This window comes from Rhincodon typus, chromosome 43 (assembly GCF_021869965.1).
Source record: "Rhincodon typus isolate 14 chromosome 43, sRhiTyp1.1, whole genome shotgun sequence".
In the NCBI taxonomy this organism is placed as follows: domain Eukaryota; kingdom Metazoa; phylum Chordata; class Chondrichthyes; order Orectolobiformes; family Rhincodontidae; genus Rhincodon; species Rhincodon typus.
This window is the reverse complement of record NC_063374.1, coordinates 6,360,205-6,375,042: the sequence shown is the minus strand read 5'-3', so window position 1 is coordinate 6,375,042 and position 14,838 is coordinate 6,360,205. Positions and strand designations below refer to the sequence as shown.

The 14,838-nt window shown below is 44.9% G+C and overlaps 2 protein-coding genes across 2 annotated transcripts in view; both read right to left on the bottom strand.

Annotated features, from left to right (window-relative positions):
• Window positions 1-1,917, bottom strand: part of si:dkeyp-115e12.6 (centromere protein F) — a 43,987-nt gene extending 42,070 nt beyond the window's left edge. The window contains exon 1 of the mRNA XM_048619698.1: window positions 1,848-1,917. The gene's annotated coding sequence lies outside the window, so the exon portion shown is untranslated. The remainder of the gene's footprint in view (window positions 1-1,847) is intronic.
• Window positions 1,918-8,177: 6,260 nt separating this feature from the next.
• Window positions 8,178-14,838, bottom strand: part of LOC109936336 (integral membrane protein GPR137-like) — a 42,842-nt gene continuing 36,181 nt past the window's right edge. Inside the window, exons 8-9 of the mRNA XM_048619756.1 lie at window positions 14,354-14,475; window positions 8,178-11,431 (exon numbers count right to left, since the gene is read on the bottom strand). Of these exons, the coding sequence (XP_048475713.1) occupies window positions 11,260-11,431; window positions 14,354-14,475 (294 nt within the window). The 3' untranslated portion in view covers window positions 8,178-11,259. The remainder of the gene's footprint in view (window positions 11,432-14,353; window positions 14,476-14,838) is intronic.

Sequence of the window (14,838 nt, the reverse complement as noted above, 5' to 3'; positions counted from 1 at the left end):
GGCCAACCCACCCTAACCTGCACGTCCCTGGGCACTATGGGACAATTTAGCACGGCCAACCCACCCTAACCTGCACGTCCCTGGGACCTATGGGACAATTCAGCATGGCCAATACACCCTAACCTGCACATCCCTGGGCACTATAGGGCAACTTAGCACAGCCAATCCACCCTAACCTGCACCTCTTTGGACTATGGGAGGAAACCGGAGCACCCGGAGGAAACCCACACAGATACAGGGAGAACGTGTAAACTCCACAATCGCCCGAGGGTGGAATTGTACCCGGGTCCCTGGCGTTGTTAAACAGCAATGCTAACCCACTGGGCCACTGTGCAGCCCAGATGGAGGTCTCAGTTTAATGGCTCAAATATACCCACTCAAGAGCGGCTTAAACAAATCAAATAATCGTGCACTGAAGTCTCAGAGAGGAAAAAAAAATGAGTTGAAATTAAGGTCAAGAAAGCTGCTGAAAATAAAAACAATTGTTTGGATTTCTGGGGAAGGCAGGAATTGAGAAATATGTTGTAGGGACAGTACTGTACTTTTCTTACTGGCACTAAATCAATTGGAGTTATTCAGTCTCATGCCATTCCGTTGTCCATTTCCCATATCCTTTTCCTTTGGAGGTGGTTACCAGTACTCTTTCAAATGATTTGTAGTCTCTGTTTCAATAAGCAATTGTGGCAAAGCACTTCCCATATGTCCAGGAACAGAAAGCAATTGACGACCTCGAAATAGCTTTAGAACACCTGCTGTTTTCACTTCTGAGATACAGAAGAACCGCCTTGATTTGGCTCCAACTTGCTCCCCTCTACTTTACCTGCCATCCTACAAAATTTACACCACCCAAGCTGGATTACCCACTGAGTCATGAACTGAATTGGTAAATCAAGGCTCTTACTCCCTGCAAACTGAAGCTACTTTTGTTCCAGAAGCTGAGGTGACTCGTTGTCACGGGATACATGAACTGTGCCTAGCTTCTCTGCATCCCAGCACCTGATGGAGTGAGACTTATGTGTAAACACGGCAAGCGGTTGCAGGACCGAAACTGAAGTGCCGAAAACTAAAGCAAAATTCAAAATGCCGAGTACCACAGAAGTTTCATATCCTCCACATAACTGTCTGCCTTTGAACCCAACTTCTTGCTGGTAAAGGACCATGACCTGATCCCCTGACTCTCCGCAAATGTGTTTTCCAACCATATAGACAGCACTTCGACAGCAGAGTCATAGAGATGTACAGCACAGAGCTAGACCCTTCAGTCCAACCCGTCCATGCCGACCAGATATCCTAAATTAATCTAGTCCCATTTGCCAGCATTTGGCCCATATCCCTCTAAACCCTTCCTATTCATGTACCCATCCAGATGCCTTTTAAATGTTGTAATTGTACCAGCCTCCACCACTTCCTCTGGCAGCACGTTCCATACAACACACCAACCTCTGTGGGAAAAAGTTGCCCCTCAGGTCCCTTTTAAATCTTTCCCCTCTCACCTTAAACCTATGCCCCTCTAGTTTTGGACTCCCCCCCCACCCTGGGGAAAAAACCTTGGCTGTTCACTCTATCCATGTGCTTCATGATTTTATAAACTTGTATAAGGTCAGCCCTCAGCCTCCAACACTCCAGGGGAAATAGTTAGAGAGGTTAAAAACAGCCACATGAGTTCTGTCACAGACATGAAAAGTACACATTGAGAACAGGCTGCCCTGCCCATCACTCTCTCACCTACCTCATAGAGAAAGGCAATGAGAACAGCTTCCAGAGGGTGTAATCTGCACCAGTGTGAATTCTGCCATCTCATCCCCAGAGAAGATAGAGTAAAATGTTACTTATCTGTGATTACTTGCCTGATTTTTCATGCTATTTTTCCAAGGAATTATCAGCAAACCTGGACAGGCAGGGAATACATGAGTTCTGGGAAGGGGGGTGGAGCATTCGATAATGGGAGATTCTGCCAAAACATGGGTGTGTTAGGAAAGCAGGAAATTTGTGTCAATATTTTTTTTTAAAAAAAATAGCCCGAACTGGTTTGGCTAGTCAAGGGCTTCTAAATATATAAAAGATATCCCAGTTTAAAGATCCAGCATTCTTCTCTGCTGAAGGCATTGACTCCTTGGTGCATGAGGTGCAGTTTTTCCCAGAGGCAGCTCTTCAAAAACCTCACTCATGCAGACTCATACCTGTACATATTGTGGTTGAAAGATCTACAGTCCCTCTTCACATTATTCACTAGCTCATAGCGTCAAGGTTGGCTTTAGCCTTTTTGGAACAAACATCTGCTGTGCTTGTTTGGACTGGATCTAATTCGTTAGTTACTTGAACCAACATTTTTTTGCTGATGTGTTTCGACTTGCCTCCCAGGAAAGTGGGACTTGAGCCCAGACACTGCGCCAACAAGATCCTTCTTTTCAATTCCACCCGCCACCATGGGTAGGCTTTGAAGTCCTGGCCCCAGGGTATCAGACTAGCCCAGCAACATTAGTACTGTACTATCCTTCATTGCTGGCTTTATGCAGACAAAATGAAAACTTCTCATCCATGGCTCATTAAGCAAAATTAGAAGCCCTCACAGTGCCAAAGTACGACATCTACTCCAAAACCTTAGGTCATCTATCAGAACCCCTGGGTCGATCCCTTTTCTATAGGATACAGACAGGTTGACGTTCTGTAGCACGGGAATACAGGCTTGGAAGGGATCTGAGCTAGAGAAGGATACCGCAGAGGGCTCTTCTTCTCAACCTCTTCCCCTCATCTGAGGTGCGGGGACCTTCAGGTTAAACCACCATCAGGTGTCTCTCTCTAATGAGAGAGCAGTCCCATGGTCTGGTAGGACAAAGGTGACTCTACCAGATATCCTTGAACCCTTCCGTTTATTCCACTGTCAAAATGCCATTTGTTTTTAATCTCCTCAGCAATTCTTTTATTTTTGCTTTGGTCTGCAGCAGTTATTTTATGCCGAGTGGCTCCCTTATAGGGATTCCTATAAACCTCTGTCCCTCAGTTAGAACACAGAACTGAACAGCACAGGAACAGGCCCTTCCGCCTACAATGTTGTGCCGAACATGACGCCAAATTAAACAAATCCCTTCTGCCTGCCCATGGTCCATATCCCTCCATTCCTTGCATATTCATATGCTTATCTAAAAGCCCCTTCAACGCCTCTATCGTATTTGTCCCCACCACCATCCCCTGGCAGCACGTTCCACATTCCTACCGCTCTCTGTGTAAAAAACTTTCCCCCTCTCACCTTTAATACATGCCCCCTAGTATTGACATTTCAACTCTGGGAAAAAGATTCTGACCGTCGACCCTATCTGTGCATCACGTAACTTTGTAGATTTCTATCAAGTCTCCCCTCAGCCTCCGCCGCTCCAGAGAAAACAACCCGAGTTTTTCCAGCCTCTCCTTATAGCCCATACCCTCTAACGCAGGCTGGTAAACCTCTTCTGCACCCTCTCCAAAGCCTCCACATCCGTCTCATCACGTGGCGACCAGAAATGAACATGATACTCTTAAGCATGGCCTGATCAAAGTCTTATACAGCTGCAACATGAACATCCCGATTCTTGTACTCATTTCCCCGACCATTAAAGGTAAGTATACCATACGCTTTCTTTACCACCCTATCAGGAAGCCACTTTCAGGGAGCTATGGACATGAACCCCAAGATCCCTCTGTACATCAGTTGATCGACTTATTTTTGTTGCCACAGATTTCTTTGCACACAATTTGTCCTGCAACTACCACTAGTTACACATTCATGCACTATACTCCTCATTTATCCTTAAAGCAGGTTTCAATTGTAATGATGTTCTTTCATTTCCCTATTTTATTGGAGTGTGGACTTTTTAACAAGGAAGATTCTTACGGCAAATAGTTTGCATGGGTGGCACTACAATACAAATACAAGCTCTCATTTGCAAATGTATTGCTATTTCATGACATCACCTGTCTGATCGATGGTCATTGTAACTACAAGAATCAAGCCACCATCAGTGCAACACCAGGTTTGAACCATCTCTGAGGGAATGCTCCCTTTACCCCAACACCCAGTGTAGCGTAACATTATTGCTCAACCCGGGAGTATTAAAGCTGGAAATGGTTGACAACGTCCACTTGCAATGAACAGCAGAAAGAGAGGAAAAACGCACACAGAAAAATAAGCTGCATTTATTTCCGGGAACGAACAGGATTTGCTTTTGGGTAACAGCAAATCCAATTTTTATTGATGCACCATAGAAAGCATTCTGTTCGAGTGCATCACGGCCTGGTACAGCAATTACTCTGCCCACGGCTGTAAGAAACTACAGAGAGATGTGAACACAGCCCACTCCATCTCGCAAACCAGCCTTCCATCCATTGACTCCATCTACGCTTCCCCCTGCCTCGGGAAGGCATCCATCAAAGGCCCCTCCCACCCCGGTTATAATCTCTTCCACCCTCTTCTGTCAGGCAGGATATACAAAAGCTTAAACACATGGACCAGCAGCTTCAAGAACAGCTTCTTCCCTGCTGTGACTAGACATCTAAATGGACCTGTCAAATTTTAAATTTAATGTTGATCTCGTTCTTTGTGCACCTTCTCTGCAGCTGTAACATTGTATTCCTCTCTCTGTTCTATTACCCTAATGCACTTTGTATGGTATGATCTGCTTGTACTGCATGCAAAACAAAACTTTTTCTCTCTACCTTGGTAAGTGACAATAATAAATCAAATCTTCAAATTTAGAGTGAATGAATGCTCTCTGCACCCAGTTCATACCTCTACTGGAACCTGGTGTCAATTAAGGACAAGTGATGACTCCAAGGCGTTTAATTACATTTAAAAAATTGCAAATAGCAATGGTGCATAATAAAGATCAGTCTTTTTCTGTAAAGTCCTTTCTAACCTATGCCCCTTTAGCTTTGGACTCCCCTACCCTGGGAAAAAGACCTTGGCTATTCACTCTATCCATGCCCCACATGATTTTTATGAACTTCTATAAAGGTCAACCCTCAGGCTCTGACGCTCCAAGGAAAATAGCCCCAGACTATTCAGCCTCTCCCTTATATCTCAAACCCTCTAATCCTGGTGTAAAGCCTTCTCTTCCTTGTTGGAGATTCACTAAAGAACTTTCCAAGTCAATATTACTACATATATTCATGAAAATAAAACAAACTGGCCCCCAACTTTTGGCAAAGAAATCATTCATTTTTATATACCTCACGTACTTATCCCTTTGTACTTAATACCACTCTGTACAGACCAGCCCTCTGGTCCTCTGAATACAATGACTTAAGAATTAGGAGCAGGAGTAGACCATTCAGCCCCTCGAACCTGCTCCTTCGTTCAATACAATCGTGGCTAATCTCGGCCTCAGCTCCACTTTCCTGTCCACTCTCCACGACACTTCAACCCTTAAAAAACCCTTTGATCCCTTTAGCCCCAAGAGCTATATCTAAAGTCCTTGTAACCTTCTGATGTTTTGGCCTCTGTCTTCTGGAGTACTGTTCCCAGTTCTGGTCGCTCTGCTAAAGGAAGGATATTATTAAACTGGAGAGGGTTCATAAGAGTTACCAGGATGTTGCCAGGAATAGAGGGTTTGAGATATAAAAATAGACTGGATAGACGGGGACTTTTTCCACTGGAGTGTAGGAGGTTGAGGGGGTGACCTTATTTAGGTTTATAAAATTAGGAGGGGCATTGATAAGGTGAATGGCTGGGGTCTCCCCTCCCACCTGAGTGGGGGAGTTCAAATCTAGGGGGCATATTTTTAAGATGAAAGGAGAAAGACTTGAAAAAGACATGAGGGGCAATTTTTTTTTAAAAACACGGAGTGGATCATGTGTGGAATGAACTGCCAGAGGAAGTGGTGGATGTGGATACAGTTACAACGCTTAAAAGACATTTGGATAAGAACATGAATAGGGAAAGGTTTAGAGGGATATGGGCCAGGAGCAGGCAGGTGGGACTAGTTCAGATTGGGATTATGTTCGGCATGGACTGGTTGGACCGAAGGATATGTTCGTATGACTCTATGACGAATGTGGGATTTCTATCATATTAGCTTCTCTTACTCTATCGAATGTAGATTGTAAAAGCTAGACGCTCGTTCTTGAGCTTCTGGATCTCCTGGTTTAGTTGGTTTTTCTCTTGTTTGCACTGATGTTCGAGGTTACAGTACGCATGTTGCATGCTTTTGTTTTAGTTTGAGAAAATGGTTGGCATGGACCGGTTGGACTGAAGGGTCTGTTTCCGTGCCTTATGACTATGACTCTCCCTCTCCACAGGGAGAATTCGACAGAGTATATTAAAAGACTGTGCCACATTTGGCCAGGTTTTTGAAAACAAGGCCTCACTTCTTTTCTCCGTTCGGATATTAGTGACCTTTTCTGTTAACAAACCACACTGACCTTTCAGGGGCAATCCTTACATCAAGGAGCAGTGTCTAGAACGGGAAGAAAAATCTTTGCCACACTTGATACAAAGTCAGTGGGCTGGACTTGAGCAACTTTGTCCATGGACTGAGGGTTGGTTCTCTTTCAGATAATTCCTCATTCCCCAGTCACCCGCTTTAAAACAAAAATTACTATTTACAATCTAAATGTCACAGGAGGTACCAATGCCACAAGAGGTTGTGAATCAGTTCAGGATGAAGATTCTAGATGGCTTTATATAGAATGCAAGCTAAAATTATCCTCATAAAAGATCCATTTAACTAATTAACATTCTTCTGTCTATCGCATCATGCCCTTTAAAGATATTAATTTTCAGGCATTTTGTCCAAATTCGTAGTTGAATTAAGACTCACCTATCAATTAACTGATCATATGCCTGACTGATTAAACACAATGAGTCACTGCCAGTGAGTACCAATGAACTCTTGTGTCAGTGAACACTAGAGAAAATTGGATGAAGCAGAGAAATTTATTCTAATTCCAAACTGGCATGGAACAGGAAGCAAATGAGTCAACTAATCCTGTGAGTCTAGAAGACTGAGAGGTGTTCTTAACGAAACGTATAAGACCACAAGGGGACTTTACAGGATGAATGCGAAGGTGGTGTTTGCCCTTATGACAGAGTCTCGAGCAAGGGATCAGAGTTTGAAAACTACAGGCCTCCCATGTAAGACAGAGATGAGGAGCAATTTTTCCACCCAAAGGTTTGCTAACCCGTGGAATTCCCAGACAGGAATGGAGAAATGGTCATTGATTATCTTTGAGTTTGAGTTATATAGATGTTCCATAGCTGAGGGTCACGGTGGGCAGTCAAGAAGGTGGATCTGAAGCCACAATCAGATCGACCATGATCTTATCTAACAATACAAGGGTGAAGTGGCGTACTCCTGCTCTTACAGAGTCATAGTCACACAGTCATACAGCATGGAAACAGACCCTTTGGTCCAACCAATCCACGCCAAACATAATCTCAACTAAACTAGTCCCCTATCTGCCATCTCCTGGCCCATATCCCTCCAAAGATTTCTTATTCATGTACTTATCCAAGTATCTTTTAAATGGAGAAACTGTACGCGCATCCACCACTTCCTCTGGAAGTTCATTCCACACACTAATCATCCTCTGTGTAAAAAAAAAAAAGCCCCTCATGTCTTTAGAAATCTTTCTCCTCTCACCTTAAAAATATACCCCCTAGTCTTGAAAGCCCCTATCCTAGGGATAAGACACCAACCATTAACTCTGTCTATACCCCTCATGATTTTATAGACCTCTATAAGGTCATCCCTCAGCCTCCTACGCTCTAGTGAAAAAAGTCCCAGCCTCTCCAGCCTTTCTTTATTCTCATCTGGTTCACTAACGTACTTTAGGGAAGGAAACTGCCATCCTTACCTGGTCTGGGCCTACATGTGGCTCCTGACCCACAGCAATGTGGGTGACTCATAACTACCCCCTCGGCAATTAGGGATGGACAACAAATGCTGGCCTCACCAATATGAATGAATAAAAAGAATTCTAACTAATTAGGTTTCAACAACCATCGGTTTCTGACAATGCAACACTTGAGAGGAGAACATTGACTACTTACCAGTAATGTGCAACAGAAAGGGGCAGAAGGAAGAAAAGTGCCAGAACATATAAATCAGTGGACATTGTGCATTGTAACCAAAGAACTAAAAGGCAAGCTGGGTTAATCTAAAATGGTACATTTGGTGTTTTGTAATGAGTCTCCTCACTGGCCATTGATAGGAAGTAATCTTTATTAAAACACCTCCGGGAGTTAGGGTACAGTAACCAGTACAAATTAAAAAATAAACTGTGCTTGGGTAGGTCACTAAGGCAATTATCAAGAAAAGTTGCATTACTTGTAGTCAGATATAAAATATCGGAACACAGTAATCAGTGCTTCACTCCCAACTCACTGGGCTATAGGGGAGTAGTCGCAAGTGCCAGCCCATGTCTCCCATGGTTTCCAGCAAGATAAAATTCCACATTTCAGCTGTGCCAATATAGGACTACAGATATAAAAACCTTGGCGCCACTGCAAATGAGATTAACACCCATATATAAAAATTCGTCAATTAATCTCCATCAATTCCTCTTGCGTTAGAGATAGCAGGAACTGCAGATGCTGGAGAATCTGAGATAACAAGGTGTAGAGCTGGATGAACACAGCAGGCCAAGCAGCATCAGAGGAGCAGGAAGGCTGACATTTCCGGCCTCTGCACCTTGCTATCTCAATTCCTCTTGCGTGTCTGGTTGCAGTCTCCACATGTTTTCTGGGACCTGAACAGTTGAAGGCACAGATTACATACAGAACGGAAATGCTCCGGGGGCACTTCTCCATCTGTACGGAGTTATCGGACTTCAGTCTGGGCAGTAGCTAGGCTGGGGGACACAAAGTAGCCGGCGTCCAATTTCTAATGGCTGTCCAGCCAATCCCATCTTCGGTTCACACGTGGAGCATGAGGAACTTGAGCGAGATAGCCGAAGGGGTCCCGGTTCCCAAGGGACGATAACCCCAGGAGTGTCAGCTACCACAGCCGGGGAGACACAAAGACGACAAGTGGATTAGTGTGGAGTGGCCTTGAAGTTAAAATTGTCACCAATTTTTGGGGGGGGGGGGGGGGGGGGGGGGGGGAAACGACTCTGGCCCCCAAAAGTGAGGCAACCAGACAGACAGGATAAAAAGCTTCACATAAAAAAAGATTTAAAAATAAATTAGGATGTATCATCTCACTTTCCAATAAGGTTAGAGCCTTGAAGGGTGCAAATGCTATCGTATGGAGGAAAAAAAACAGTGCAAACTTCGAGATAGTAAGAGCTGCAGATGATGGAGTCAGAGACAACACAGTGTGGAGCTGGAGGAACACCGCAGGTCGGGCAGGATCAGAGGAGCAGGGAAGTTGACGTTTCAGTTTGGGACCCTTCTTCGGAAAAAGGTCCCAACCTGAAACGTCAACTTTCCTGTTCCTCTGATGCTGCCCAGCCTGCTGTGTTCCTCCAGCTCCACGCATCTCTAACAGTGCAAACTTCATACAGATTTGTTTACAGACGTTAACATAAGTCACCAGTCTGGTTCCATAGCGTACAAGAAAACGTAGATAACATATGTTGTATCGAGGGGATTCATCAACAGTGATACTTTGTCAGGATACCTTCCACTGTGTGTTAAACCTGTACTAGTTTGTTATATTCTACGCATAAGTAAACGTGCGTTTGTCAAATATGCGATTGGATTTGAGGAGGGTCAAAGAGCTTCAAAAAGACTCACGTGGCCGGCATATCAAAGCTCCTCTTCGCCTGCCTTTATATCAGAGTCCACTGCGAGCCTTGATGGTTTATTATAGTAGCAAGTGTGGGTAGCAAGCCACCCAGCGCACTGAGGCCCTGGGCCAGTCCTTGGTCTTACAGGGTTCAGCAGAGGTGGACGACACTGCAATTACTCCCAACATCTAGAAGCCAGGGAAGATACAAGACCCTCCGCAGTCTTGGTGCCACTTTCTAATCCAGTTATTCCAGCTACAAAAAAGACCCAGGTACAGAGGAGCAGGCGAGGACAGTATCAGATCTAGCTGCATTATATGTACCTTAAAATTGTCAAATCTTGCAAGAAGGTGAGGCACAAATCTTAACCATTACAGGCCAGAACCTCATTTACTTGATTCACCTAACTTGCCCCAGCCTAAACTCTCATCTCCCTAGAAGCCCAATCATGTGGTCCTGTGAGCTGACTATATTTTGGTCCTGAGTATTTGTAACTCCTTTAAGTGAAAAAGTTCACACAAGCTTGCGGGCAAGTAGGGCAACAGATGTAAAGTTAGCCATTAGCCTAACGTGGAACCAAGACCTGGTAAGGCCTCAGCTGGAATCTCGCATCCAGTTCTGGGTACCACTGTATAGGAAGGATGTGAAGGCACTGGAGAATGTGAAGGAAAGATTTACAAGAATGTTTCCAGGGATGAGGAACTTCAGTGTTGAAGACAGATTGGAGAACGTAGAACAGTACAGCACAGGAAGCTGGGACTTTTCTCATTGAAGAGGAAGGGTGAGGGGAGATCCGATTGAAGTATTCAAGCTTGACAGGTTTGGAATAATTAGTAAAGGAAGCAAAAAAGAAAAGTGATCAGGAAGAAAATGTTCCACATTATGAGGGGTTAGGCTCTGGAATGCACTTTTTCAGAGTGTGGTGGAAGCAGGTTCAATCAAGATATTCAAAAGAGAACTAATTAGTTATTTGGAAAAGGACTTTTGCGGGGTTAGGGGATGACGACAGGAGAGCGGCACCGATGCTCAAAGGAGAGCCGCCATAGACACGACTGGCCGAGTGGCCTCTTTCCACAATCAATCTACAGTGACACCACAGGGCGGGAGGAAATGTCAATTCTGCTTGCGCCCACTGTCACCCTCGATAGTTAAACTCTCGCATTCAAAACGACCAGGGAACCGAAGCGGGCCACTGGTTTGGAGAACGAGGCAACAGCAGGGGAGAAGTAGCTAACCTGAGCAATCCTGTCAGATAGAAAACAGCCTCTGCTTTCGGCCCAGGGCTGGCTGCACGGTTCTTACTTCAGCAACTGGCGGCTGCTGTTCAGCAGGAAGGTAAAAGGGTAGCTTCCGAAAAGGAAAATTCATAACTTATCGGACCGGTTTGGTACAGTGCCAGTATCGGTTTAAAAACGCACATTTGGTTAACTAGCTTAAATTCCGTCAGCAGTCCCTTTCGCCTGCTTCCTCCAAGAGACGGTTAGTTTTACAACGCTGATACACAAAAATACAAGCTGCTCGCCGAATCGGAGTGTCCCACTGAAATACATGGAGCGCCTACGTCTGTGGAGTGGAGTAGAATGTGTGGTAGAAGCTGCTGCCTTGCATGTGGTCTCTGGCAAAGAGTAAAGGTGCGGTGGTATGCTGGGACACTCCCTCGTACCAGGCTGGTTCCACGTTACTGCTATCGGTGCCATACCAGCCATTGCGCTGGAGACTGTTCGATAGACTATGTGAGAGAGAGAGAGAGAGAAAAGGGTGATATCAATGGGATGTTAATCGTATCACTAAAGTTAAGATCACACAGCGTAAATATAAGGGTAGACTTATGCCTCTTTAAGGGGGCTATTACCCCTTAATCTGGTTAATTTAGATCGATTGTTTTGGAAAATGCACTGTATGAAAGAAGGCGTGCGCTCAGCACACAGTTATTGCCCGTACAGGCTGCTGCACGCCCTCCCTTTCCTCATCCACCACCGAGACACACTGGGGCTGCCTTCTACAGGTGCCTCTCTGTAAGGGAGTTCTGCCCTTTAACATCAGCAGTTTGGGCTGGAAGATATTGCACAGGGCTGCTGTGTGCAACGAGAGATTAAACTGGCACTCCCAGGCCGGGCTGTATCTTTTGCAGCCTTGAGCAATCAGCGTCCAATGTACACACGGGGTATCACAAAAACAAAGTTGCTGGAAAAGCTCAGCAGGTCTGGCAGCATCTGTGAAGGAGAAAACAGAGTTGACGTTTCGGGTGCGGTGACCCTTCCTCAGAACAGGTTGCGTTAGGTTACAGCTCCCATTTTCTTTTCCTGACAGGGCTGCTCGTCAATGTTTGGCTACACTTCGGCTCCAAGCTCCTGATCTTTGGCTCTCCAGTGCCGAGAGGACCTGTGGATGGGACTGCTGACAGATCTGAGCCCTGTCTTGTGGCTCTGCAACTGGGTCTAGCCAAGACGGCCGTGCCCCGCTCAATCCATGGTGGGAGGGGAGCGTCATCGTACACTCAATTGCTTGCCCCTCTTTTTTTTCTCATATAACATCGTACCTGCACCCAGCTATTCCTGGAGAGGGAGCATGCGGTGGTGAGCAGGAGGCTTTCCCCGACCGAGCAACAAAAGTTTAATGGTACAGCCTCAGGGCCTCAGTGTTCCATGTGTATATGGATTATGTTAGGTTACAGTCCATTCCTCATTATTGTGAAGCGGTTACTACTGAAACTTCCGCCCACGCTCCTGATCTGTGCCCACGCGGTGCAGAGAGTGGGCACACACATATCAAAGGACCTCCTTGGGCCTGATGAAGGCCTCTCTTCCTTGGTTACATCCTTGCCTGTGTTTCCCTGGAAAGGGAACATACAGTGTGCACTGGTATACCAGTAGGCACCACCGAGTGGAAGTGCACTGCCTTCCCCATCAATTCAATTTTAACACACATGCTTACAATTTTACTTCCAGGATGTGAATTTTGTTATGGTGCATCTATAAGGGACGGCCACTTGCTTATTTGTTAAATTTCGTTTAGTTTGGCCTCTACTCCATAGAGTCTAAAGGAAGACTTGCACTCTGGTTCCACACTGCACAGAGAAATTTCCTCCATGTGCTGCTGCTACTGCACACCCTCATTATGGACCAGATCAGGTCCCCTCAAAATATTTTAAGAAGATAGCCTAGACCCCAACTTTTTCTTATTTTAAAGGCAAATGTAACGTGCTGCATTTGATTGGTCAAACTACTCGACATTAAGCAAAACACAACTTATTTAAACACTATAGTTAAAATACAACAACAAAAGGAAGAACTTTGAATAAGTTAACTCTATTGAAAGACTTAACAGAATAATAGATACAGTAACTATTATGAACAAACTGTTCTAATATAGTTATATTCCATGCACATACCCCTTAGCAAATACACAAATTTCAGAAAAATTGATTTGTCTCACAGGTAAGCCAGCTGCAGAGGGAGAAACCCCAGCTTCCAGCAGTAATCAAGTGTGGGAAAAGATAGCTTCTACTTCTTCAAAAACTCCAGCAGCTTCTGCCGAAGCTAAAAATTCAAACAAAAACTAGAAATCCTGGTTGGTGAGAGCTGGCCACACCCTTCCAGGTTGCTTCTATTGTTCTTATGTTTAAAAAAAAATCAAAAAGCCCAAGGCCTCACAAGTTGTTTAATTTACTGGCATGCCAACTAGACAGGTGTTTGCCTTGGTCTTAAAACTTCTCTTGAAAAATAAAAAACGGGATGTGGAGGTGCCGGTGTTGGTGTTGGACTGGGCTGGACAAAGTCAGAAATCACATGACACCAGATTATAGGCTAACAGGTTTATTTGAAATCACAAGCTTTTAAAGCACTGCTCCTTCATCAGGTAAGAGAGAAAAAGGACAAAATAACTTCTTAAAGCCACAGCATCATCGCACTTTCCACTTCCTCATTCAGACATTCAGTGGTGCTCCATCCTGCCATCGGGAAAAGGAGGGGGTTCCCCGTGGAGGACTCTCAGGAGCAGTCTTCCCTTTCTCCAATAGGGATCTGGCATGGATGGTGTGGTGAAGCGGACCATCTAGTATACCAACACCTTATCCATTCACTTAACCCATCCGGAACGCTTTGTGGACTCTATATCTCCACACAACTTGGTCTCTTACCTTTCTTTGTATCATCAGCAAGCACGGCTACAAAGTAGCCTTATACCCTTCATCTAAGTCATTAATACTTATAGTAAATACTCAAGTGTCCAGAACAGATCCCTATGGCACTCCACCAGTTTGCCAACCATTTCTTGTTAGTTAACCAATCCTGTATCAATACAGCCTTTCCCTTCCCAGTGCTGTGAGCAAAAGGGTCACACAACACCAGGTTATAGTCCAACAAGTTTGTTTAAACCACAATCTTTGGGTTGAGCTGGACTGGCACAGAGAGGTTGTTGAAATGTGATGACGGATGTTCAGAGTCTCATCTTGCACAGAAATCTTTTTATGGTGGTGCCTTATCAAGTGTCTTTTCAAAATGCAAATACACCACATCTACCGGCTCCCCTTGGTCCACCTTGCTTGGTACATTCACAAAGAAACTCTGACCAACTACCGAAACACAATTTCTTTTTCACCAACCCAAAAGGAGGAATGAGAAGAAATGGGAATTGTAAGTAAGAAAGATACCTGTCCTGCTCGCTGTGAGATCCTACTGCCCAGGGACAGTCATCACCTTCAAACTGACGAGGGTTGTCAAAGAAATATGAACGGGAAGCAAAGCTCGGGCCATTAACTATCCCAGTCCCAGCCTGCAAGAGAGAGAAGAAAAAAAATCTAATCACACCAAGGCACATGACCATACAGATCAAATCTAATGATTCCACAGTCATTTTAACATCCCATGATCATAGGCAACTCTTTATCTGTTATCACATTTCAGCAATCTTCTGGCACCATTTCAACTCGAAACATATTCATAGAATCCCTACCGTGTGGAAACTGGCCCTTCAGCCCACGCCGATCCTCAGAGCATCCCACCCAGCCCATCCCCCTATAACCCACCTAATCTACACATCCCTGGGCACTATGGGGCAATTTAGCACGGCCAACCCACCCTAACCTGCACATCCCTGGGCACTATGGGACAATTTAGCACGGCCAATCCACCCTAA